This window comes from Caretta caretta, chromosome 14, assembly GCF_965140235.1.
Source record: "Caretta caretta isolate rCarCar2 chromosome 14, rCarCar1.hap1, whole genome shotgun sequence".
In the NCBI taxonomy this organism is placed as follows: Eukaryota; Metazoa; Chordata; order Testudines; family Cheloniidae; genus Caretta; species Caretta caretta.
The window spans coordinates 29047517-29072035 of record NC_134219.1 but is presented as its reverse complement, the minus strand read 5'-3'; the positions used below and the strand labels follow the sequence as shown (position 1 = coordinate 29072035).

General features: G+C 48.2%; 1 protein-coding gene across 1 annotated transcript; it reads left to right on the top strand.

Annotated features, from left to right (window-relative positions):
* Positions 1-6431: 6431 nt before the first annotated feature.
* Positions 6432-22153, top strand: LOC125621795 (E3 ubiquitin-protein ligase TRIM39). The gene is made up of 7 exons (XM_075119399.1): positions 6432-6447; positions 10021-11772; positions 13605-13700; positions 15991-16221; positions 18829-18851; positions 18940-19046; positions 20018-22153. The coding sequence occupies exons 2-7, from the start codon at positions 11362-11364 to the stop codon at positions 20557-20559; spliced, it is 1410 nt and encodes a 469-aa protein (XP_074975500.1). The 5' UTR covers positions 6432-6447; positions 10021-11361; the 3' UTR covers positions 20560-22153.
* Positions 22154-24519: the final 2366 nt, after the last annotated feature.

The window sequence follows — 24519 nt, the reverse complement described above, 5'->3', positions numbered from 1 at the left end:
GCTGAGGAGCCAGGACCAGGACCAGACACAGAGGGTTATGGTCTCGAATAGCTCAGTGAAGGAGCACAGAAAAAAATCCTTTTGGAAGTTTAAGAACAAAAAATGTTCCTCTTTTTTTTTTTAACTGAACTTCCATGTATTGGCAGAGGGCTGCTTCAGACCCTGAACGCTGCCGGGACACAGCCGGGTTTATTGAGAGAACGGCAAGTTTAACATCACAATGCTTTTAAAAAAAATTATTTCAACTAAATGGAGTTGGGGGGAAGGTTGGTGGCGGTGCAGCGCGACATCAGCCTTCTCTCTCATTTCAGACATTGCACGTTTTGGAGGACATTGGTGTTCTCGTGGTGCCTGGCTGGTGTTATTCCAAGCAGCCAGTGGGAAGCCAGGCATGTGTGCCACTGAAGTATTCAAACGTAGGGTGACTGAACCACACATCTACATGTGGAGTGGGCTGGTGAGCTATATGGTGGCTCTGGAAAAATATGCCCTGCTTCCTTGAAATCATAGAATCATAGAATCATAGAATATCAGGGTTGGAAGGGACCCCTGAAGGTCATCTAGTCCAACCCCCCGCTCGAAGCAGGACCAATTCCCAGTTAAATCATCCCAGCCAGGGCTTTGTCAAGCCTGACCTTAAAAACCTCTAAGAAAGGAGATTCTACCACCTCCCTAGGTAACGCATTCCAGTGTTTCACCACCCTCTTAGTGAAAAAGTTTTTCCTAATATCCAATCTAAACCTCCCCCACTGCAACTTGAGACCATTACTCCTCGTTCTGTCATCTGCTACCATTGAGAACAGTCTAGAGCCATCCTCTTTGGAACCCCCTTTCAGGTAGTTGAAAGCAGCTATCAAATCCCCCCTCATTCTTCTCTTCTGCAGGCTAAACAATCCCAGCTCCCTCAGCCTCTCCTCATAAGTCATGTGTTCTAGACCCCTAATCATTTTTGTTGCCCTTCGCTGGACTCTCTCCAATTTATCCACATCCTTCTTGTAGTGTGGGGCCCAAAACTGGACACAGTACTCCAGATGAGGCCTCACCAATGTCGAATAGAGGGGAACGATCACGTCCCTCGATCTGCTCGCTATGCCCCTACTTATACATCCCAAAATGCCATTGGCCTTCTTGGCAACAAGGGCACACTGCTGACTCATATCCAGCTTCTCATCCACTGTCACCCCTAGGTCCTTTTCCGCAGAACTGCTGCCTAGCCATTCAGTCCCTAGTCTGTAGCGGTGCATTGGATTCTTCCATCCTAAGTGCAGGACCCTGCACTTATCCTTATTGAACCTCATCAGATTTCTTTTGGCCCAATCCTCCAATTTGTCTAGGTCCTTCTGTATCCTATCCCTCCCCTCCAGCGTATCTACCACTCCTCCCAGTTTAGTATCATCCGCAAATTTGCTGAGAGTGCAATCCACACCATCCTCCAGATCATTTATGAAGATATTGAACAAAACCGGCCCCAGGACCGACCCTTGGGGCACTCCACTTGATACCGGCTGCCAACTAGACATGGAGCCATTGATCACTACCCGTTGAGCCCGACAATCTAGCCAGCTTTGTACCCACCTTACAGTGCATTCATCCAGCCCATACTTCCTTAACTTGCTGACAAGAATACTGTGGGAGACCGTGTCAAAAGCTTTGCTAAAGTCAAGATACAATACATCCACTGCTTTCCCTTCATCCACAGAACCAGTAATCTCATCATAAAAGGCGATTAGATTAGTCAGGCATGACCTTCCCTTGGTGAATCCATGCTGGCTGTTCCTGATCACTTTCCTCTCATGCAAGTGAATCAGGATTGATTCTTTGAGGACCTGCTCCATGATTTTTCCAGGGACTGAGGTGAGGCTGACTGGCCTGTAGTTCCCAGGATCCTCCTTCTTCCCTTTTTTAAAGATTGGCACTACATTAGCCTTTTTCCAGTCAACCGGGACTTCCCCGGTTCGCCACGAGTTTTCAAAGTGACTACCTAGCTGGAGTTCCTGCTATGGGAAAATTTGCACCCAGGATTGGGTCAGGACTAAGTGATTTGTGTACAGATGTCCACATACACTCACTCTGCCTTTGTGCTTAACTGAATGGGAGCTACCTACACTGAAACGTTTAACCTACTCTGCAGAAAGAAACCCAGGTCTGCTAAATTTTATAACCCCTTCAACCCCTTTTTAACATCTTCACACTTATGCACACGATGCCGTCTGACAGGGTACTTCCACTTACCCTTCATTAAACCCACAGACCATACTGATCTCCCACCTCAGTAGCTTATAATTCCCATGGCAAGGAGACACGAGGCATAGTGGCTTTCTCAACGCACCTATGCATTTCTTTCCATGACCACCATATGACAAAAATCTTAATGTTTTGGGACCTTGACCATATCTGAGATTGTTCTCACCTGCCCTGTTAGCAGCTATGTACTCCAAATATTTCAAATCATGACCATTATACCCATTCCACTATTAAAAAAAATGTCCACAAGGCTGGAGGAGCATTGAGGAATAACATAGCAACAGTGGGGCCTTATGGAGAAACCTCTGATGATTCCTAGCTCTGTCATTGGCCTGTGGGTTGACCTTGGGCAAGTCACTTTACCGCTGTGTGCCTCAGTTTCCCATCTGTAAAATGCAGACAACGATGTGAAGTTCTTTGAGATCTGCTGATGAAAAGCAATATATAAAAGCAAGGTGTTTGGTTATCAAATGCATATCAAATGCAAACCTAGGTGAGAACTACTGCTGTCTAAATGACCACTAACTCACGCAACAAACATTTCTCTCTGGGAAATTAAATGACAAAAAACTTCATTAACATAGACTTAAGGTGGCCCAGAGGATTTTGTGCCCTTGTAGACTGTGGAGTTCAGCAAAACTCAAACTTCTGAAATTCAGCAAATGAAGAGTGAAGGTGCATGCCAATGCAACCTGCCCTCTTTGAGCGATGATCCAATACACCTACCGCACAAAGACCCTCACTCTTCCTGTGCAGATAGTGCATGTCACTCAGGCAGTGGGACACAAGACAACTGTAGCAGAGTCAAACACCTGTTTGCTAAGGGAAAACTTGTTTTTAGGTGAGCTGCACTGAAAAGGTGCTATCCACTCCTCTTCTACATTCTGTTAAGGAAAAGTTAGCACGTGACTCCATTTTGGTTTGGGGCCCACCATTGTTTAAATGCCAGCACATCATACACCAGGAGGAGTAATCCTTAGATACTGAATCCCTGTGAAAATCCTCCTCCTTGTCTTAGCCTGCCTTGACTCCCAGTATCTGGTTTTTGTCAGTCTCTAACTCCCTGTCTCTTGGCCTTGATGTGAGGCCTCCCATCCTGATAATAAAAGTTACTGATGCATGGCTTTAGGACCATGCTGTGTAATTAACATACTGGTATAGCACGAGGAATGCACCAAGCAGGGATAGGTGGTAGATAAGACAAGGGTTTGTTTATTGGCTAAGGTTTCCGATGCAGGAGGGCAACATGCTTTGCTAAAAGGTATATAACCTTTGTATAATCTGCATTCAGGGTCCCCTCCTGGCTAGCAGGGGGGCACCACGCTCGAGCATAATAAATTTAGTGTTTTTTGGGAACTCTGCAGTTGTGGACTTTATTTCTGTGCCTCAGCCTAGATTCGAACTGTGTGTGTCCTATCAGGTATAATTCATAGCACTTGTGTGCATGTCCTACCAGGTGTAATTCGTAGCACTTGTGTGCGTGTCCTACCAGGTATAATTCGCAGCAGTTGTGTGCGTGTCCTACAAGGTGTAATTTGTAACAATTCAAGCACTGAGCCTGTCACCAGAAATGGCCCCACACTTGTTAAGTTTTACAGCTCCTTCAACCCTCTTTTACGGTCCATTCACCCTTACTCACAGGATTCTATCTAACCTATACTTTTATTTACCCATCATCAAACACACAGACTCCTCTAACATCCTGCCTCTCTGCTGATAATCCCCATGGCAAGAAGACCCCTGTACGCTGCTGCTGACAACTTACACAACTCAGCACTGAAATGATGCATCCTGGATTCCTCAAGGTACACATGCACCTTGTTCTTTTGATCACATGTATGGGGAGGCTCAAACCCAGATCTCCTCCTATCAAATCACAGCTCTGAGATGCTCCTCAACCTAATCTCCAGATCTCCTCATATTACAATTGCACTTCTACCAAGCTACCCACTTATATCTCCAGCATTCAATATAGCTACACCTACCACAGTAAATGCAGCAGGAGCGCACACAGATAACTCCCAGTTGACATTGCCAGCTCCAGGGAGGGCAGAGTTAAGGCTGACTGGGCATATACCTTAACTCTGCATGTCATGGTTTTCAAAGGATTGAATTTTGCTGGGCAACTTTGACTTATAGTAATGTAGGCTTGAGATCCTCCAGTCCAGCCCTCTGTGCTGGGTCAAGGCCAAGTAAACCTAGACCATCCCTGCCAGGTGTTTGTCTAATTGATTCTTAAGAACCTCCAATGCTGAGGATTCCACAGCCTGTCTTGGAAGCCTATTCCAGAATTTAACTAGCCTTATAGTTAGAAAGTTTGTCCTGATAGCTTACCTAAATCGCCCTTGCTGTAGATTAAGCCAATTATTTCTTCTCCTACCTTCAATGGGCATGGAGAACAACTGATCAACAAACTCTTTGTAACAGTCCTTAACATATTGGAAGACTGTTATTGAGACCCCTACAGTCTCCTTTGCTCAAGACTAACCATGCCTGTTTTTTTAACCTTTCCTCACAGGTCCGGTTTTCTAAACCTTTGATTATTTTTGTTACTCTCCTCTCAACTCGCTCCAATTTGTCTATATCTTTCTTAAAGTGTGACACCCAGAACTGGACACAGTACTCCAGCTGGAGCCTCACCACTGCTGAGTGAAGCAAGACAGTTATCTCCTGTGTTTTACATATGATGCTCCTGGTAATACAGCCCAGAAAGATATTTGCCTTTTTAGCAACTGCATCACATAGTTGACTCATATTGAATTTCTTATCCACGCTAACCCTCACATCTGTTTCAGAACTGCTACAGCCTAGGCAGTTACTCCTCATTTTGTTAGTTGTGCATTTGATTATTTTTCTTCCTAAGTGTAAGTCCTTTACACTTGAATTTCAGCCTGTTGATTTCAGACCAACTCTCCAATTTGTCAATAGTGTTTTGAATTCTAAATCCTGTCCTCCAAAATGTTAGCAATCCCTCCCAGCTTGGTGTTGTGCAAATATTAAAAGCATTGTCTCCACTCCGTTATCCAAGTCATGAATAAAAATATTGAATAGGACTGGATCTGGACAGGCCCTGCTGGGACCTGTGGAAGTATAACATTGTATAAGTATAACGCTGTATAAGGGGACATGCTGGATACATTGTATATGAGAGGGCATGCCAAAACATGTTACAAAGTATCTGAGGGAGCACATGTAGGGACAGTTAGCTTTTGAATGGAGAAGCAATTAAGATACAGCCAGCACGTCTAAGAAGCAGGCATCAGAATGGAAGGTGTGAAGGGCAATTAGTTAAGTTAACTGGAAGCTGTTAAAGGAGATTGTTAAGGGTGGCAGGTAATTGAAGATATGTGACTGGTCTCAGGGATCTCGAAGGGTGGTGACTAAAATCTTTTTCTTCTTTTGTCTGTAACTTCTCTGTAACTTGTTCTCCAGCAAGCTGTATAAATTAAGAGACACAAGCCCCACTCAGGGGGCTCACTTCTAAATGTATTAGCAGAGCAGCTTTGCTAATAAAACAGAGTGGTCTGATAAATTGTGAGTCTGAGTCAAACTTTGACAGACCCAACTAGACACATTCCCCTGGGGTTGACAATGAACCATTGATAACTACTCTGAGTACTGTCTTTCAACCGGTTGTGCACCCACCTTACAGACTTTTCATCTAGATCACATTTCCCTAGTTTGCTTATGATACTGTCATGTGGAATTGGGCCAGGAGCGTTACTAAAACGAAGCTATATGAGATCTACAGCTTTCCCTCATCCACTAGGCCAGTGAACCCAAAAGTTTTTTCAAAAAGAAAAGGAGTACTTGTGGCACCTTAGAGACTAACACATTTATTTGAGCATAAGCTTTTGTGAGCTTCATCTCACTTCATCGGATTCATGCAGTGGAAAAGTTTTTTGTCAGTGAATTTGTTTCATTAATTCCTGCCACCAGAGGGCTCTGCTTATTGCTAATCGGGAGGCGGCTGTTCAGGATCTCAGGGAGGGTTGAGTTACTTGATTGTCGCCTTCCTGTCTCCACCACTAGCTGCTGCTGCCTCCGTTATGAGCTCTGAGCCGCTGCCGCTGCCCAGCGGGGTCTGTGAGGGGCCTAGCGCCCCTCAGGGCCCAGCCGGGGGGACTTTCTCCGCGGGCTGGAACCAGCCCCTGGGGCAGCTCCGGGCTCTGCTGACACCAGCCCCTGAGCTGGAGCCTGCAGGTGAGGGGAGAGACCCGGGGAAAGGGCCGGGGGGGAAAGTGACTCTGCACCAACGGCCCCTCCTCGCCCCAGCTCTGCCCCCAGGGGGGTGGGGGTGTGCAAGTCCAAGCGCTGCTGCCCTCCCTGACTCCCTCCCCACCCCGGTTCTGCCCCCCTGAGCGCCGGCAGGAGCCGAGCTAGCACCGGGAGAGCGACCACCCCAGGGACCGAGTCTCCCAGCCCGAGGGGAAGGGAGGGGAGGGGAGGGGGCAGGAGGGAGACAGGGGCAGAGACTGGCAGGGGCAGGAGGAGCAATCAGTGGGGAGGGAGGTTCCCGGCTCCCAGCCCTGCCCAGCCCCATTCCCTGCAGCACCCCGGGCAGATTGACTTTCCTGGGACAAGGGGAGGAGCAGGGAGAGGAAAAGCCAGGTCCTGCCTCTGCCTGGTCCCCGCGCTGCTTGGGGGATGCGCTGCCCTGAGGACAGTGTCGGGGGAGCCCCCAAAGCAGCTCCTTTCATTCTGCTCCTTTCTGGGGTTTGGTTCAGAGACTTGGTTCCTATTTTAACAATGTTTCAGTGGGTTTAGCACTGGTGGCAGAGGCCGGTGTGGTGTGACAAACTTCTTGGCTGTTACTGTCCTGAGCAAGCGGGTAGGAACAGAGGATGCTGAGTCCCGGATCTGCTGAAGTAGCAGGGACTGGTGGCCACTTTAGTCTTCTGTTACTTGATGTGTTACATAGAATCATAGAATATCAGGGTTGGAAGGGACCCCTGAAGGTCATCTAGTCCAACCCCCTGTTCGAAGCAGGACCAATTCCCTGTTAAATCATCCCAGCCAGGGCTTTGTCATATGCAGATGTTGATCATACTTCTAACTGCATATTTTAATTTCCTAGCCACATGGTTTGTTCTGATACATTTCAGTGACCTTCCTTGTTCGGACAAGTTGACTGTTCTGGGTTGCTAAAATCCAGGCTTTTCTAAAACGAATGATCCTGTTGCTCCTTTGCATTGATTGGGTGAGGGCCACGGTGCAGACCTCACCTCATTTGCCTTTTGGTGAAACTCCATTGCCTTGTCTCTGCTTGGTTTTTGCAGGGGGGATAGCTAATGCAGGTTAGTTACCACACGTTTGCTAAGCACTGATGACACAGAATACAAGACTGACTCAGGTGTTAAATGAAGTGTTATTGTTCATGGCTTGACAACTCTGATACAGTTTGTGTGGCTCACTCTGCTCCTTTGCCATCAGAGGTATTTGCGTCTGAGTGTCTGCAGCCTCCCATTGTGTGGGTATCATGGAAAACCAGCTAAAACATTTTAAACTAAAGGAATTACCAGAGGCTTCCCCCATCCCCGCCCTGCTCTATTTCCCTTATCCCCTTCCGTTGTTCAGGGGTTGGCTAGATGGTCTGACACTGAGGCCTGGTCTACATGACAGAGTTAGGTCGACGTCAGCTGCCTTATGACAACCTAATTATGTCAGGGTACACACTAAGGAACCAAAAACCAGGACACTATTCCAAGCCTGCATTTCCCAGCAACATTGCACTCAAAATAGTTTTCTCTTAGCTTTATCTCAGGGCTCAGGCTTTGTCTGCTTGGCTTTCTCTCTCTGCTTTGCTCTTGTTCTCTCAGTGCCTGTGTCTGTCTCTGGTGCGTGCACACACACAGATACCCTTCAAAGCCCTAGCCCCTGCATTTCAAGTCCCTTGGGCCACATGATTCAGCTTCTATACCCCATGTCTATGGGCCTGTGTTTTGTTTCAGTCTGCTGATTACGATGGCTTTTTTGCATTGATTCTAAATGGAGGGCAGTGGTCAGGCCTGACCCACCATAAGGTTTACTCCAAATCAAAACTATATTAATAAGGTTAAGATTCCGTCTTGGGTATTTTTAGCAAGAGTCACGGACAGATTGTGGGCAATAAACACAAATTCACAGAAGCCTGCGACCTGTCTCTGACTTTTACTAAAAATACCCTGAGGATGGAGGACAAACAGAGCTTTGCTGGGGCTTACAGCTGCTGCGGCAGGGGCTGGTTGCTGCTGCTCCAGCCCCAGGGAGACTGACCCAGCCCCAGCCGCTGCTCTGGCAGGTTGTGGACCGCTGCTCCCGCGGCCCCAGGGCTGACCACTGGTCAGCTGTTCTGGCAGCCACTGCTCCAGCAGCCCCCGGGGATGACAGCTGCTCCAGCCCTGCCACAGAAGTCACAGAGATCCCAGAAAGTTGCAGAATCAGTGACATCTGTGAAGGAATTATAGCCTTAAAGAGTAATGACAGATCTGGTTGCATTTTAGTGTTCCCTTCCCACACTGATGGCTAATGGGGTCAGGGGCCATTCTGACACCTGGGAACACTGCAGGGAAGGGACACACCTGGGCTGTGAATTGATTGGGTAGTAGCTGAGGAGTTGCTATATTGGCTCTGTGCCCACCGAGGATTGCCCTTGGTATAGGCAAGTCTGAAAGCCACATTTTTTTTCCATCAGCATCCGTTTTTGAAAGGGACAGGTGACTTTGGGTGTCCCAGGTTTTGTGTGTCCAGCTAGAGACACCTCACTGGGGGCTGACTTCCAGAAAGGGTCAAGCACCATTTCTGTCTTCCTGTCTCAGGGCTGCCAACTCTTGTGATTTTTTTTTTTTAACCACAAGTCTCATGATATTGGGCATAGGCACCAACTCTGTGGAGCACCCATGGCTGGAGCACCCATGAAAAAAAAAGTGGGTTCTCAGCACCCATAGACAGCCTCGCGGGTCAGGGCCTCCCCCTCCCGCCCACTGCGAATCAGCTGTTCCATGGCATGCAGGAGGCGCTGAGGAGAGGGGGAGGAGTGGGGTCAGAAAGAGGCAGGGCAGGGGTGGGAAGAGGTGGGGCAAAGTGGGGGCTTGGAAGAAGAGGTAGAGTGGGGGCAGGGCCTGGGGTGGAGCAGGGGTCGAGCACCCTCCTGGCAGCTCAGTAAGTCAGTACCTATGAGATTGGGTGATTTTTTTTTCCTTAGAGCCCCAGCTCCAGAAGCCCTGTGAGTCCATGAGGAGCTCAGGTTTCTTTTTAAAAAATTAAGTGACATTCTAGCCCTGATGGTAGCAGAGAAAATATGAACCCAAGAGACTCCAAAGCAAGGAGGCAAACAAAATGAATCTCAAATATAGTTTCAGTATCTTCTTTAAATGGCAGAATTTTTCAGAAAAAAATCTCATGAGTTTTAGGGGCTCATTCATGATATTTGGACGTTGGTCCCTGGTGCTAGAACAGAAGAATGAGGAGGAAGAGACCTTAGCTCATTAGGACAATGACAGAGCTGAGAACAGAACCCCGGTTCCATGAGTGTCTCTCTCATGACCTACCCACTAGGCCTCATGGCCTCTCAGCTGGCAGCATGCAGTGAGCCCTGCTAGCACAATGTGGCATCGGTCTGTGACTAGAGAGAGAAATAAAACATCATTTCTTCTCATAGAAAAGCCACGTGTCTGATTTTAACTCTTCACATTCAAAGACAAGTCAGCAGTTCCATACTAAAAGATCAGTACAAAAATCACACCTGGGTATATGTGAGCAGGGAGCCCATCTAATCTGGGGCTATTTCTACTCCAGATCTTTCTGATGGAGCCAGGGGAGGAGCCGGGCCCCTTGCATGCAGAGGAAGGGGAGAGTCTGCAAGGAATTTGCACAGGTGAGGAGTCTGTTAAATCAATTTGGAAACCAGGGGTGGGGGAAGGAAGCGGCTGGGATTTGCACCAAGGCCCAGTGAGCCCCCCCCCCCCCCAGTTCTGCCCCATCTCACCTGGTCAGGTTTGCCCCAGCAGTGGCCACATCCTCATGGCTTCCCTGACCCACAAATACACCACTCTACTGCTCCCTTTTCTGAGTATTCAGAATGTTACATGGAAGCAGATCTGGTCCTTCTGCTTTGGGGGATTTGGTCTCTAATTTCAGATCATATCGTTATTTATTTCTGCCATTCCCCCTTCCCAAGGATTCTTTACTTCCCAACGTAAGGAATGACTCGGAATTTTGCCCCTTTATTCCAGCAGAGGATGGGGCAGTGAATGTAAAGGAGGAGAATTGTCCGCAGGGGGCGGTGTCGAGAAACTCCAAAGGGAATGTTTGCCAGATTCCTGAGCAGGTGGTGCCCTGTGAGAGTAGAGGCAGCTCAGGTCAGGAAAAGATCCCAGTGGAAGAGGCACAGGGCAGAGCCACTTCCCCTGGCAGAGCTCTCAGGCAAACTAAAAATATTGAAGCCCATCAGAGAATCAGCCCTAGTCAGAAACCCTATAACTGCCCTGAGTGTGGCCAAAGCTTCAGTGTGAGCGCAGACCTTAGTAGACATCAGAGGATCCATACAGGAGAGAGACCCTATAAATGCCTTGAGTTACTTGGTAAGATGACAGATCAGGGCAAACAGTTTCACAAGCTCTTGAGTTTTATTTGGGATTTTGTTTTAAATGGGTTTGTTTTTCTAGGTAGGCAAAAAGGTTTAAAGTGATAAAAGAAAGAGAGTGAAATTCATAGAGCTCTTGGTCTTTCAGTTTCCAAACAGAATCAGGATGTGTTGTAGGTGTCAAGATCTTAATAAAGGATGGAGTTCCAACCATTGGATGTGTCCTGACAATCTGATTGCCCATGGAGTCATTTGTCTTTCTGCTCTCACTGCACTCCCTGCCTGAGTAGACTGTCAGACTCCTGGCTGTTACGCTGTTACGTGACACGAATTGCATATGGTTAGATATTAAGCTGAGCTGGGAATGATCAGGGTCTGGATGGATGCCAGAGAAGGCTGTGAAAGCCACAAGGGGCGGTGACTTGGGGCAGTGATCCATTCTTAGATCAGTAAGTAACAACCTGCTCCTGGCACTCCAGTTGTTGACCCGTGTTTCCCAAGATAGGAAAGCGAAAGCTAACTCAGCTCTACTCCCTGGATGCACCAGGGCTGCCATGAACCCAACCCTGCAGCGCCAGCGTGGGGTTGTTTGTTCGAGCTGCCAGGGCCCCTATAAGATCCCGGTGATATTTAAAGGGTGCAAGCACAAGTTCTGCCGCTTCTGTGTCACCCCCTTCAAGGGGGAGTCGGGCACAGCCACCTCCTGCCCCCTGTGCCACAAGGCCCCCAGGCATGGAGACGACAAGCCCCAGGGGCAGCCAGGCAGCAGGGCAGATGAAGCTGAAAAAATCCATCTGGAAGTGGGCGAAGAGCCTGAGGTGGAGTGGGAGTGCGGGGAACACCAAGCGGTTCTGGATTTGTTCTGCACAGAGGATCAAGCCCTCATCTGCGTGAGCTGCAGGGACTGCCAGGCTCACCGCACTCACACCGTGGTTCCCATTGAGGAGGCTGCCCAGGAGTACAAGGTAGGGAGCTGCTGTGTCTCTGCTCTGCGACTCTGCTGTTCAGCCTCTTCCTGCAGCTGGCAGAAGTGACGGTGAAATTCAGCACAAAGCCCAGGCACCCCTTACACGAGAGACCTCCTGACCCACACGTCTGGCCTGCACTGCGGCCAGCCCTAGGGAGGGACACGGAAGCCTGGCTATAGTGCCCATGAGCCAGGAAACGTGTGCCTGAGAAATACTCGACCCTGCCTCCTCTAACTGCGCTCCCACCAGGCCTGTGTCCTCTTCTTACCTTGGGTTCCATTGTTGTGTGGCTGGACCAGGGATGGATTCCCGCATGTGGCAACAGGGCCTGTGCCCAGGGGCTCTGGCCAATTTGGGGCCCCCAGAAAAATCTCGCTCCCTGCTGTGGCCCTGGGGCACAGAGCGTCTCTGGTCTTAGGGCCGCAGAGGAGGGTTTGGGGTAGAAAGGAGTGAGCGGGGGATGGGGCTGCGGGGAAAGGGGTGGAATGGGGCAGGGCTGTGGGTAGAACACTGGTGGAGCTGTGGGTGGAATGCGGTGGGGCCACAGGGGGAAGGGGTGGAGCCGCAGACAGAAGGGGTGGGGCGGGACCATGGTTTCTGCACCGGGGCCCCCCAACTTGCTCCGGCCCAGGGCCCCAGAAGACCTTAATCTGCCTCTGGCCTGGACGCTGTGTGATCATAAAGATCAAAGCCAGAAGGGGACACCAGATATCTAGTCAGACCACCTGTGTATCCTAGGCTACCATCAGCTCCCAGAACCCGCACTCTAACCCATCTGCTGAAATTAGACCAAAGTATGGCAGCCACTGGTGCCAATTAGGGAGTCTGCAGGTGCTGAATGCCCCCCTTCCACTGGGCTTTTGCACTTCTTCAAAGTTTAATAGGCAACGAAGTCGGGGGCAGGAGGGGTGGGCAAGGCAAGGCCACTTTTAAGCAACTGAAATTAGTACAGCTGCTGCTGGAGCAGTCCGGAGTATTTCTCTGGCTGAGTGGTTACAGTGCCATTGAAATTTGACTGGGCTGCCCCTGCCTACAGCAGCGAGTGCTTCTGTGACTTGACGCATGGGCATTCTGCCGAGACCATTACTCCCGGCAGCACCAGCTCATGCGCCACATGGGTGAGAGAGAGGGGAGACTCCTGGGACCGGAAGAAGGTTCCTACTTCGGGGTGGGGTGGGGACCAGAATTTGCCCCCTCGCCCCCCAAGAAGTGCCTGAATTGGCACCACTGATTTCAACCCCCAGGAAACTAAGCTATTATGTACCACAAGTAGAGAATAGGAGGGACCAAGGTGCAGCACTGCTAAGGCCCCTGCAATAGCCAGAAATTGATTAAGTGAGATATATCTAGATGATCCTGGCAAGCAACCCATGCCCCACACTGCAGTGGAAGGTGGTGATGGCTGCGAAAGCGAGTTTATGTATAAATTAAAATAAATTAATTAATTCATGCATCGATTTATGCAAAGGCTTATTGTAAGGGTGTCAATTGTGGTGTTTTGTGTGTGTGTGTGCATGCATGTGCACATGCACAACCATTGCACACCTGTTCTTCTGATGCAATGCTTTTGGACTTTGCCTTTGCAAATTTGGCTCCCAAATTATTGCAAATATCTGCATGTCATGGTATCGCCGATGTCCCAGTCTCTGAAAGCCTGCATCACAGCTTCTCCTAAGGCAGCAGGGGTCATCAGGCAGAGCAGACCATGCTGCTTATTTCCCCTTGGTGCTCTTGCTTTTCATCAGTTTAAACTGTGCTGTGCCCGTAGCCTGTGTGTGGTGATTTTCTATGATTTAAGGAGAGCTCACTACCTGTGCTTTTCTTGCCAGAGGAAGCTGCATACAGTGGTGGAGCTCCTGAAAAAGCAGACGGAGGAAGCTTGGGAGCTGAAATACCACGAGGGAAAGAAGACAGCTAACTGGAAGGCAGGGTCCCATGGTTTTAACCATTCACAAGCCTGTTGCAACTGCAGGATTTCCGGGGGTCCTGGCAAATGTCTGCAAGGAGGAGGCTATGTCCCTTTGGCATTAGCCATGCATGAGGGCAGACGTAGTGCCTGATTTTTCGGTGGGGTTTAGCATCCCTGGCTCCCACCTGGCTGGGTCCCCAGCCCTTCTGGGAATCAGCCCCCACCCCACCCCCTAGCAGCTCATAATACGCTCCAACCCAGTAATTGTGTAGCATGTTCTCATTCTCCAGGTTCTGCTGCCATCATGTGGCCATTTGATGTCATTGCTCTCCAGTTAGCACTTCCTATATAAGTTTTCCCGCTCCCCACGGCAATGGCAAGATACCAATATTACTTATTTGTATCTTTATAGCACCAATAAGCCACACCCATGATCAAGGCACCATAGCGCTAGGGTGCTCTCCAGACAGGGTACTCTCAAGGTCCCTTCCAGCCTTACATTTCTATGATGCTCTGATAAGAGAAAGCCCTTGCCCCCAGAGAATTTAAAATCAAAATAGACATAGGGTGGGAGTTGAAGCAAAGGCACGGAGATTTTCCCAGGGTCACCCAGTGGCTCGCCGGTGGAGTAGAGAATAGAATCCAGAGGTCCCGAATCCCAGTTCAGTGCCTGATAGGGACACAGGACCGGAAGGAACCTCCTGGGTCACTGAGTCCAGACCTTTGTTATCACAAGACACCCCATCAGAGCATCCTGTTCATAAACTGTCTAAACTCCATCTGCAAACTGGTCAGGTTGTTTGCCCCCACTGCTCTTACTGGGAAGCTGTTCCAGAGCCTTGCTCCTCTGATGGTTAGAAACTGCTTCTTCCCATCTACCAGGCCCAGTGATTCTCAACATGCATGCATAGACCAGAAACGCAGATGCAGCTGCATCTCCGTTTTGTTTTGTTTTTAATTAAAAATACTGGTAGCTGAAAACGTGTTTGTCAATCGTAAGAAGGGAAGTGTCAAGCGATGACGAGCAGGTGTTGCTGTGTGCTGAGAAGGGGCTATTTTCTGTAGTGAAGCACATCAAGGAAACCTAGTAACTCACTCTTGATTGATGGAGGAAAACATCCCAGGTGCTGTGTAAAGAGATGGAATCCCTGCTTGATGTATAGTTTGGAGCAGGTTAAAACTGCACAGCATGGAGAAAGGAGCAAGACACTTAAAATCCCATAAAATTTCTAAATTCTATATTTGCTTGCTCCACAGCTAGGGCTCCTATGCGCTGTGATAAGCAATTATTAATAGTCTTTGGGGCTTTAATATATGATGTCCATCCCAATGCAAAAAAAAACAAGCACAACACCTGTCCACCACTGGACCCCTCACCATGGCTTTGATTACTATGCCATATAAAGGTTTTTAATTAACACTGCTTGCTAGTAATACAGGAGACCCAACCAGGCTCAGGGGCCCCTGTATGGTCTAGTGTCTAGAGCAGAGGTTCTCAGACTGTGGGTTGGGACCCCAAAGCAGGTTGTAACCCTGTTTTAAGACTTGATGGGGCCCAGGGCCAAAGCCAAAGTCCGAGCCCCATTGCCCAGAGCCAAAGCTAAAACCCTTGGGTTTCAGCCCTGGACAGCGGGGCTCAGGTTAGAGGCCCCCTGGCTGGGGCTGAAGCCCTGGGGTGGCAGGGCTCGGGTGGGCTCAGGCTTCACAACCCCTCCTGGGGTTGTGTAGTAATTTTTGTTGTCAGAAGGGGGTTGCAGTGCAATGAAGTTTGAGAATCTCTGAGCACTGAAATGAGGCTCTGGAAAACCTGGTTTCTATTCCTGGCTCTGGCCTGCTGGGTGACCCTGACCTATCACCTCCCCACTCTGAGCCTCAATTTCCCCATCTGTAAAACAGGGGTAATGATACCAACCTCCTTTTAGAACACTTAGAAATCTACTGATACAAATTGCTAAACAATAACACCTAGCTCTTATATATCACTTTTCAGCCATCGATTTCAAAGATAAGAACTGCACATTACTGTGCTGGACACCATCCATACACTGTGTAAGCGACAGCCCCTTCCCAGAGAACTAACAATCTAAAGAGTCAAGACACACAAAAGGTAGAGGAGGAAAGAGAGGCAGAGGTGAAATGATTTGGTTGAAGTTGCATAGCGGCTAGGTGGCAGAACAAGAAGTAGAACCTTCCAGGACTATCCACTGGGCCACGTTGCATTGCTACCCTCTTTACATTTATCCCTACCCCAAACTGGGTGATATTTTTCTGTGGTTGTTTTCAATTTTTTTTTACCTTTAATGAAGGAGAAGATGCACTATCAGAGAATGTGCATCGAGATCGAATTTGAGAAGCTGCACGAATTCCTGAACGAGGAAGAGGAGCGGCTGTTGCGGAAACTGAGGAAGGAGGAGAAGGAGACCCTGAAGCAGCTACATGGGAATATAATAAAGCTCTCAGAACAGAGCTCGTCTCTGCAGAAGCTCATCACGGAGATAGAGGAGAAGTGTCAGCAACCGGCTGCCGTGTTGCTGAAGGTGAGAGACTCCCCCACCCTGTCAATCCATGCTGAATTACCGGGTATCACACACCATTGGCATTGGATCTAATGACCAAGGAAGAAATAACTATTTCAGTTTTACTGTTACCTAAATAATAAAATCCCAGGCTGGAGGGTCCATCTGCTCCAGAATTTCTCTTGCTTTTGTTAGAGGAATGTTCCCATGCGCCTCGCAAGAGCTGCCATGTGATCATCCTCCATAGGATCAGTGCTGCTGATGAAAGATTGCTAGAGAATTGTTGCTCTTCTACTCCTTCTCTCGCATCCCCTGTGCAATCTTCTGTAGACGTCCATGTGTCTACAGCTGCTCCGTAGTTGTGCTTGCACAGCCTCCTCTGCCCACAGGCCCACGAGATCCAATATCTCCTGTCTGCTCCAGGCGGAAGCACATCTGGAGCATGTAGTCAGCATGTTCAGCTGGGCAGTTGCAGACAACAAGGGAGAGGTGCTAGGTGTGGTCTCCCAGCTGGGCAATCAGGAAAAAAGCCCTTCAAAAATACACAGGAATTTCAAAGGAGGTGGGGTGGCTTTGGGTCTCTGTGACCCCTGAGCAGTGGAGTTCACAGTTTTGACCAGAGTGGTCACTGTCGAGCATTGTGGGATAGCTGCTGGAGGACTGTTAGGGTCAACATAGGTCACGCAGTGTCTACACTCGCACTGCTTTGATCATGGCTCACCACAGGGGCATGCACAGGGGAGGGAAAGCAGGGGCATGGGCCCCCCCAAAACCTGTATGTCGCTGCAGCCCGGGGAGGGAGGAAGCAGCAGGGTGGCTGGCTGCTGGCAGAGCTCCTCCTCCCTCCACCCCTACAGCTGCTGCTTCTCTTTCCCTGTTGCTGGAGACCCACATGTTGCCTTTGCCTCCAGCCCCTGACTCACCTCAGTGAGGTGTCTGCCGCCCATTCGGGGAGGCTAGCCCCCGGCCCACCCCTTCTGCCCAAGGCCCCGCCCCTCCCCCTTCCCCTCCAGAACCCCTGAGCATCCCACGCGGCCACCAGAAACCCCTGCCCAGCCCTGGGCTGCCCGAGTGCTCCCAGCCCTGGAGTGCCGGGTGGCGCAGCCCCAGCCCCAGAGCACCAGATGGCATGGCCCAGCACCCCCAGCCCCAGCGCCCCCCTCTCCCAGAGTGCCGGAAAGCACAACCCCAAGGCCTGGTGGCCCGAGTACCAGCCCCAGCCGCTCTGAGTCCCAGGCCGCAGGCCAGCCAACCCTACTCCCAGCCCAGGCCACAGGGGGAACAGTGGGAAACAGGAGGGGCCTCGGGGAGGGGGGCCACACCTGGCTGTTTGGGGAGGCTCAGCCTCCACTGGCCTGTGATACATGCCACCCATGCTTGGGCATGCCGCTGGCTCACCGCTGTTCAGGGAGGTGGTTTCATTGTGTTGCCATAAAGGGCCGCTTACATTGACCGGAGACACGTGCGCAAATAGGTTTGATGCAAGGCGATGTCCATTGGTCTAACATAGCATAGACCAAGCCCAAAGTCTTCCTGTGCAGTGGTACAGGTGAATGAAGAAGGATATTTTTGAGATTAAAGCACTGGCGCAGGACTCATGAGACCTGGGCTTGATTCTCTGCTCTGCCACAGATCTCCTGTGTGCCCCGGGGCAAGTTACTTAATTGCCTCTCTTTGTAGAATGGGGTTAATACCAGTATAACCTGACTGGTTTTTGCAAGAGTAAATTCATTGGGTGTGATCCTCAGCTGGTGAGGATTTTGAGTTTCACTGACGTCGGTGGAGCTCCACTGATTGTCACCAGTTGAAGAGCTGGTCCATTAATATTTATGAGGTGATCAGACATTAGGGTGATGGGAGTCCTTCTATGAAAACAGGGGCGATGGGTATCACAGGCCAGGGGAGGCTAAGCCTCCCCTAACCCAGGCTGTGGCCCTGCCCATGCTCTGCCCCAAGGACCCGCCTCCCTCCCCCGCTCCCTTGAAGCTGACCGGGGCTCAGCTCCAGCCAGCAGCCTGGAGCTTGGGGCTCAGGCTGGTAGCCCAGGGTCAGGGCGGCCAGGGGCCAGAGTGGCTTGGGCCAGCCGGCAGCCCGGGGTCAGGCCAGTGGCCCAGAGCAGGGAAGGAGTTTGGGGCTCCAGCGGGTGATGGTGGCAGGGCCTCAGGCAGAAGGGGTGGGGCCGGGGGGCTCGCCTCCCCGAAGGGGGAGTTCATGCTCTGCCCATGCCTACAAACCTGATGCATGCTTTCTCTACTCCATCTATGCGCTGTATACGGAGTGTCTAAAAGCTCTTAGGCCCAGCTTCTCAAAGGCATTTAGGTGCCTAACTCCCAGTGGGTCTTAACCACTTACCCAGAAGTAACACATTTTCAGCATAGGAACAGAGAAGGGAAGCTGGGAGGTTGGTGTCCCTGTAGGGGCAGAGTTAAGGTTATTTGAGAGCCTTTAACAATGCTTTTCCACACTCTCATATATGTGGGAGCTCAGAAGACCTATAGAATGAAAAGTTATCGTTGAGTTTTACAGTTCAAGGAAGTTTATGATGCAAATAGTGTGAAAAAAATCAGTTAATATTGGTTTCCTTCTGTCACTACAGAATGTGAATTCCTTTCCATTTTCTCCTTTTAGGATGTGAAAGACACATTGACCAGGTACTTTTTGTATTGACTCCTGTTACAAACTTTGCATAAATGTTTGTCCTGAGCCAAGGAGTGATAAGTTGGGCTGTGTTCTTCTTAGGAGTGAAAATATTCAAGTGCAGGAACCTGAAGCTGTGTTTACTGAACTGAAGAATGTATACAACATTCCTAGCATTGATATTATTGACATTCTAAGGAAATTCAAAGGTAAGTGAAGACTGTTCCTATATTCAGGTTCCCAGATGTTTCATGATCCTTGCACCATGGAATTTGCCATGAAATTCAAACCTTAACTTCAGAACTGTTCTCCAGACTATCAGTTTCCATTTAAAAAAAATTAAAAACTTTATAAAACTTTATTAAAAAGCTCATATGATTAGCAAGAAAATATTATAAATTCAATCTGAGGGTAAACTGAAGCAGTGATTTTTGCCTGAGTCTGCAGACAGCATGACTCAGTAGCTCTAAGAGTAGGGAATTGCTCTTATTCATCTCAATGGAGTGTCGACTCTGAAACTTAATGGTAGTGATATAGGCGGTGACATTACCTATTTCACTGCCCAGCATTTTGCACAAAAACATCCAGCTAATGTTGGCTTGCTTATCCCACAATACCAAACTGCCTCCTGGTGCTTAAAGCCCCAAGTTCCAAAGCTTTCAGCTCCCTCTTTTGAACACCTTCTATGTTGTCACCATTGGGGCAGAGCTCTGCAGCACATTGTGAACTGAAAAGAGCTGTTCTTGATATGTTAAGACAATTCTCATATAGGACCTGATCCAAAGCCCACTGAAGTATATGGGACTCTTCCCTCTGGCATTGGATGGGGCCCCAAGCAGAACTGGTCTAAATAAGGTAATACAGGGCAAGAGAAAGGAAGGAGTCATATCCTCATTTTTACAGAGGGAAACCTGAGATGCAGAGTTTAAGTGACTCACCCATGTCACACAAGCAGTCTGTAGTAGATCTGTAAATTGAACCCAGATCTGCTGGCTCCTTATCCACAAACCCAACTTTCCTTTGCTCCCTGCCACCCACCACAGCCCAGTTTAGCTTTCATGACTCCTACTCTATGTAGCTGAAATATTAATGAAGAAGCAATTTAATTTCCCTTTAATCACCATGACCAATCCTTGCCCCTGGCAATGATTCTGTGACATTTTCTCTCTTTTTTCCCCAGTGGATGTGACTCTCGACCCAGACACAGCTCACCCCAACCTTGTCCTGTCTGAGGACAGGAGAAGCGTGACACACAGAGGCATGCGACAGGAGCTACCCAGCAATCCCGAGCGATTCGATCCTTATATCATGGTGTTGGGCTCCAGGAGGTTCACGTCAGGGAGGTGTTACTGGGAGGTGGAGGTGGGAGACAAGGTGGAGTGGGACATAGGGGTGTGCAGAGAATCTGTGGGCAGGAAGGGGCAGGTGATATTATCTCCTAGCAATGGATTCTGGAGAGTTTGGTTGAGGAATGGAGATAAATACAAGGCTCTGATCTCCCACCCAACCCCCCTCACTGTCAGTGTGCGGCCCAGCCGGGTGGGGATTTTCCTAGACTACAAGGCAGGCGAGATCTCGTTTTACAACGTGACAGACAGGACCCATCTGTATTCATACAGCGGAGCCTTCTATGGGGTTCTACGGCCTTTCTTCAGCCCCGGTCTCCATCGGGGAGGTGAAAACACTGCTCCGCTGACAATCTACTCGAAGTCTCTGGGCTAGCTTCAATAGGAATCAAAGACACACACATGGAAGGAGCACCAAGTCAAAAAACTCCTCCCTCCACCAATACCTCCCCCCACTCACACTCTCTCCTCCTGATGGTGCTCTGCTCTGGCTCCATGGGGAAGGGGCCATTGTGGTGGTGAGGAATGCAGGAGTAGATTTGGTCCCATGTGGCAGGAGATGGTGAAGTGGGATATGGATTATGTTGATTGCCCAAGGGATTTCTGGGGGAGGAAAGTAGCCATGAAAAAATATGTAGCAAAATGACAACTCATTTGGCCAACTTTTAGAAAAAGTGACTAATCAAAAAAAAAAAAAAAAAAACCCAACCAAAGAAAAGTTGGTGACAATTTTACCCTCTTTTTTTAAATCACAAGTTTTATTAAGTGTTTTTTACCAAAATGTTGACATTTGAAGCAGTTTTGACCAGCCCCATATGTGACTGAAAAACACAGGCTGTGGGGAATTCAGAAAAATGTTGTCAAATTCCCCCCTTTTTTTCCTTAAATCAAGCATTTGAATTTTTCATTGCAGTTTCAAAAGCGGCTCTCCTGATCAATGATTTCTGGGGTGCCTCATTTTTTTTAATGCCGAACCAGAGATGCCTTAAAGCAGCCACACTGTTTTCAGAGGGAGGCTAGCTGAGCAGCCCCTTTCCTGTATTTTGGGCACTCAAAATCAATTGGGGCACTCAAAATCAAAGGTACTGAAATTTTAGGCACTGATCCTGTGAACACTTAAGCACATGCTTAACTTTGTGCAAGTAGGTAAAGACATTAGTGAGTCCTGCAGATAACTTCAGTGGGACTGCTTACATGTGCAGAGTTAAAAATCATGCAGTTGCAGAGACAGGAACGTAGGGCACTAAAATGGAATGATAAGATAATGACAGTGAATGATGCTAGGAACACAGGGGAAATGCCACACAATGAACCCTGAAATTATTGTTTTTCTTGATTGTGCTGCTGAAGAGAAAAAAAAATCCAAAGGCTGCCTTTAATGGCATAACATTAGATCTTACATATGTGTATGAAGCTACCTTTGCTAAGGAGCTGGTTCATTCCACAAGATTTTGCAAGGGATCTGCAGATGTGTCTAACTTCAAAGCCTAAAACTACAGGTGATCAAAAATAAGAGCTATTCAAATAGTTTTCAGAATAGATTCCCATTAAATTTCAGTAGGAATTGTGTGGCTAAATCCCGACTGTGCTTTAAAAAAATCTCAAATATTGTTTTCTAGAGGTACAAGCCTGTTCAGCACTGAGATTGAAGTTTCATCACTTAAATTTACTTAAATCTTCCACCATTTAAAACTTGCAGTACTCAGGTTTCTGAAGTAACAGCATGCTCATTACCAGTCTGATCCTCTGAATCAACAGAAAGACTGCTATTGTCCATCGGGTTTGGAAGAGACCTCAAAATTAATTCACCAGAGACTTGAGCAATAATTTTTGTGTGTATACACTGTAAAAATATTTAAAATGATGGGCTGGCAATAGGCAAAATAAACCACAGTTAAAATTGTAGTTAAATTGTGGTTCAGTGTTAAATTCTGTGAAATCAATGAAAAATAAAATGCATAAATTGTTAACACTTTGCATCTGCCATTATCAAAACATTTTTACGTGGATATCTTGGGGGCAAAGAATTAATGTCATATTTTATAAGTCATAATTTCTTTAGACCAGTGGAGCTCAATCTTATTTCATAGGAGGGCCATATAAATCCAAGTACAACCTCGTGTGGGCCAAACAGATTCTACATATTTTAATAAGATTTAAAGTCCCCCATATTGATTTATATTTTAAGTTTAGTTTGTTTCGTATGTATTTAGATAGTTTTCTTCTATATATAGTATTGTCTATTTAATGACAAAACACTAATGAATTGGCCGTAAGTATATTGTGTTGAACCAGGCTGTGGGCCTTATGTAATACTCTGGTGGTCTGTGTATGGCCCGTGGGCCATAAATTGGGCACCCCTGCTTTAGACAGTGAGGGTAATTAACCATTGGAACAATTTACCCAGGGTCATGGTGTTTGACAGAGGAGCCAACAGGATGTGCTCACCTGCCCTGATATGAGAGGCTTTTTAGCTGCTCTGATCCTGTGTAAGAAATGCAGCACCCAGGATACAGGCATGCAGCCACACATAGCTGCAAACAAGCAGAAAGGGAGAAACATCATGGAATTTGACTTACCCAAATTAGCATAACAAAGGTGGTGACAGTATCATAATACTTAAGCATGCATACAAGTGTAGTTAGTTTAAGATTTTAAGGCTTTTTGTAAGTAGTACTTAATGATAGTTTAAAGTAGGTTTAGCTAGAAATCCAAAATGGAGGACTCAGGCTGAAGAATCATAGAGTATCAGTGTTGGAAGGGACGTCTGGAGGTCATCTAGTCCAGCTCCCTGCCCAGAGCAGGACCAATCCCCAGCTAAATCATCCCAGCCAGGGCTTTGTCAAGCCTGACCTTAAAAACTTCTAAGGAAGGGGATTCCACCACCTCCCTAGGTAACGCATTCCAGTGTTTCACCACCCTCCTAGTGAAAAAGTTTTTCCTAATATCCAACCTAAATCTCCCCCACTGCAACTTGAGACCATTACTCCTTGTCCTGTCATCTGCTATCACTGAGAACAATCTAGATCCATCCTCTTTGGATCCACCTTTCAGGTAGTTAAAAGCAGCTATCAAATCCCCCCTCATTCTTCTCTTCTGTAGACTAAACAATCCCAGTTCCCTCAGCCTCTCCTCATAAGTCATGTGTTCTAGACCCCTAATCATTTTTGTTGCCCTTCGCTGGACTCTCTCCAATTTCTCCACATCCTTCTTGTAGTGTGGGGCCCAAAACTGGACACAGTACTCCAGATGAGGCCTCACCAATGTCAAATAGAGGGGAACGATCACGTCCCTCGATCTGCTGGCAATGCCCCTACTTATACACCCCAAAATGCCATTGGCCTTTTTGGCAACAAGGGCACACTGCTGACTCATATCCAGCTTCTCGTCCACTGTAACCCCTAGGTCCTTCTCTGCAGAACTGCTACCTAGCCATTCGGTCCCTAGTCTGTAGCGGTGCATTGGATTCTTCCGTCCTAAGTGCAGGACTCTGCACTTGTCCTTGTTGAACCTCATAAGATTTCTTTTGGCCCAATCCTCCAATTTGTCTAGGTCCCTCTGTATCCTATCCCTACCCTCCAGCATATCTACCACTCCTCCTAGTTTAGTGTCATCCGCAAACTTGCTGACGGTGCAATCCACACCATCCTCCAGATCATTAATGAAGATATTGAACAAAACCGGCCCCAGGACCGACCCTTGGGGCACTCCGCTAGATACCGGCTGCCAACTAGACATGGAGCCATTGATCACTACCCGTTGAGCCCGACAATCTAGCCAACTTTCTAGCCACCTTGTAGTGCATCCATCCAGCCCATACTTCTTTAACTTGCTGACAAGAATACTGTGGGAGACCGTGTCAAAAACTTTGCTAAAGCCAAGGAATAACACGTCCACTGCTTTCCCTTCATCCACAGAACCAGTTATCTCATCATAGAAGGCAATTAGATTAGTCAGGCATGACTTTCCCTTGGTGAATCCATGCTGACTATTCCTGATCACTTTCCTCTCCTCAAAGTGATTCAGAATTGATTCCTTGAGGACATACTCCGTGATTTTTCCGGGGACTGAGGTGAGGCTGACCGGCCTGTAGTTCACAGGATCCTCCTTCTTCCCTTTTTTAAAGATTGGCACTACATTAGCCTTTTTCCAGTCTTCCGGGACTTCCCCCGATCACCATGAGTTTTCAAAGATAATGGCCAATGGCTCTGCAATCACATCCGCCAATTCCTTTAGCACTCTCGGATGCAACGCATCCGGCCCCAAGGACTTGTGCACGTCCAGTTTTTCTAAATAGTCCAGAACCACTTCTTTCTTCACAGACGGCTGGCCACCT

Coding starts and splice junctions, on each gene's coding strand:
- LOC125621795 (XM_075119399.1), top strand. CDS start 11,362: ATGAACCCAACCCTGCAGCGCCAGCGTGGGGTTGTTTGTTCGAGCTGC. Junction 11,773..13,604: donor AGGCTGCCCAGGAGTACAAG/GTAGGGAGCTGC, acceptor TTTTCTTGCCAG/AGGAAGCTGCATACAGTGGT. Junction 16,222..18,828: donor CGGCTGCCGTGTTGCTGAAG/GTGAGAGACTCC, acceptor TTCTCCTTTTAG/GATGTGAAAGACACATTGAC.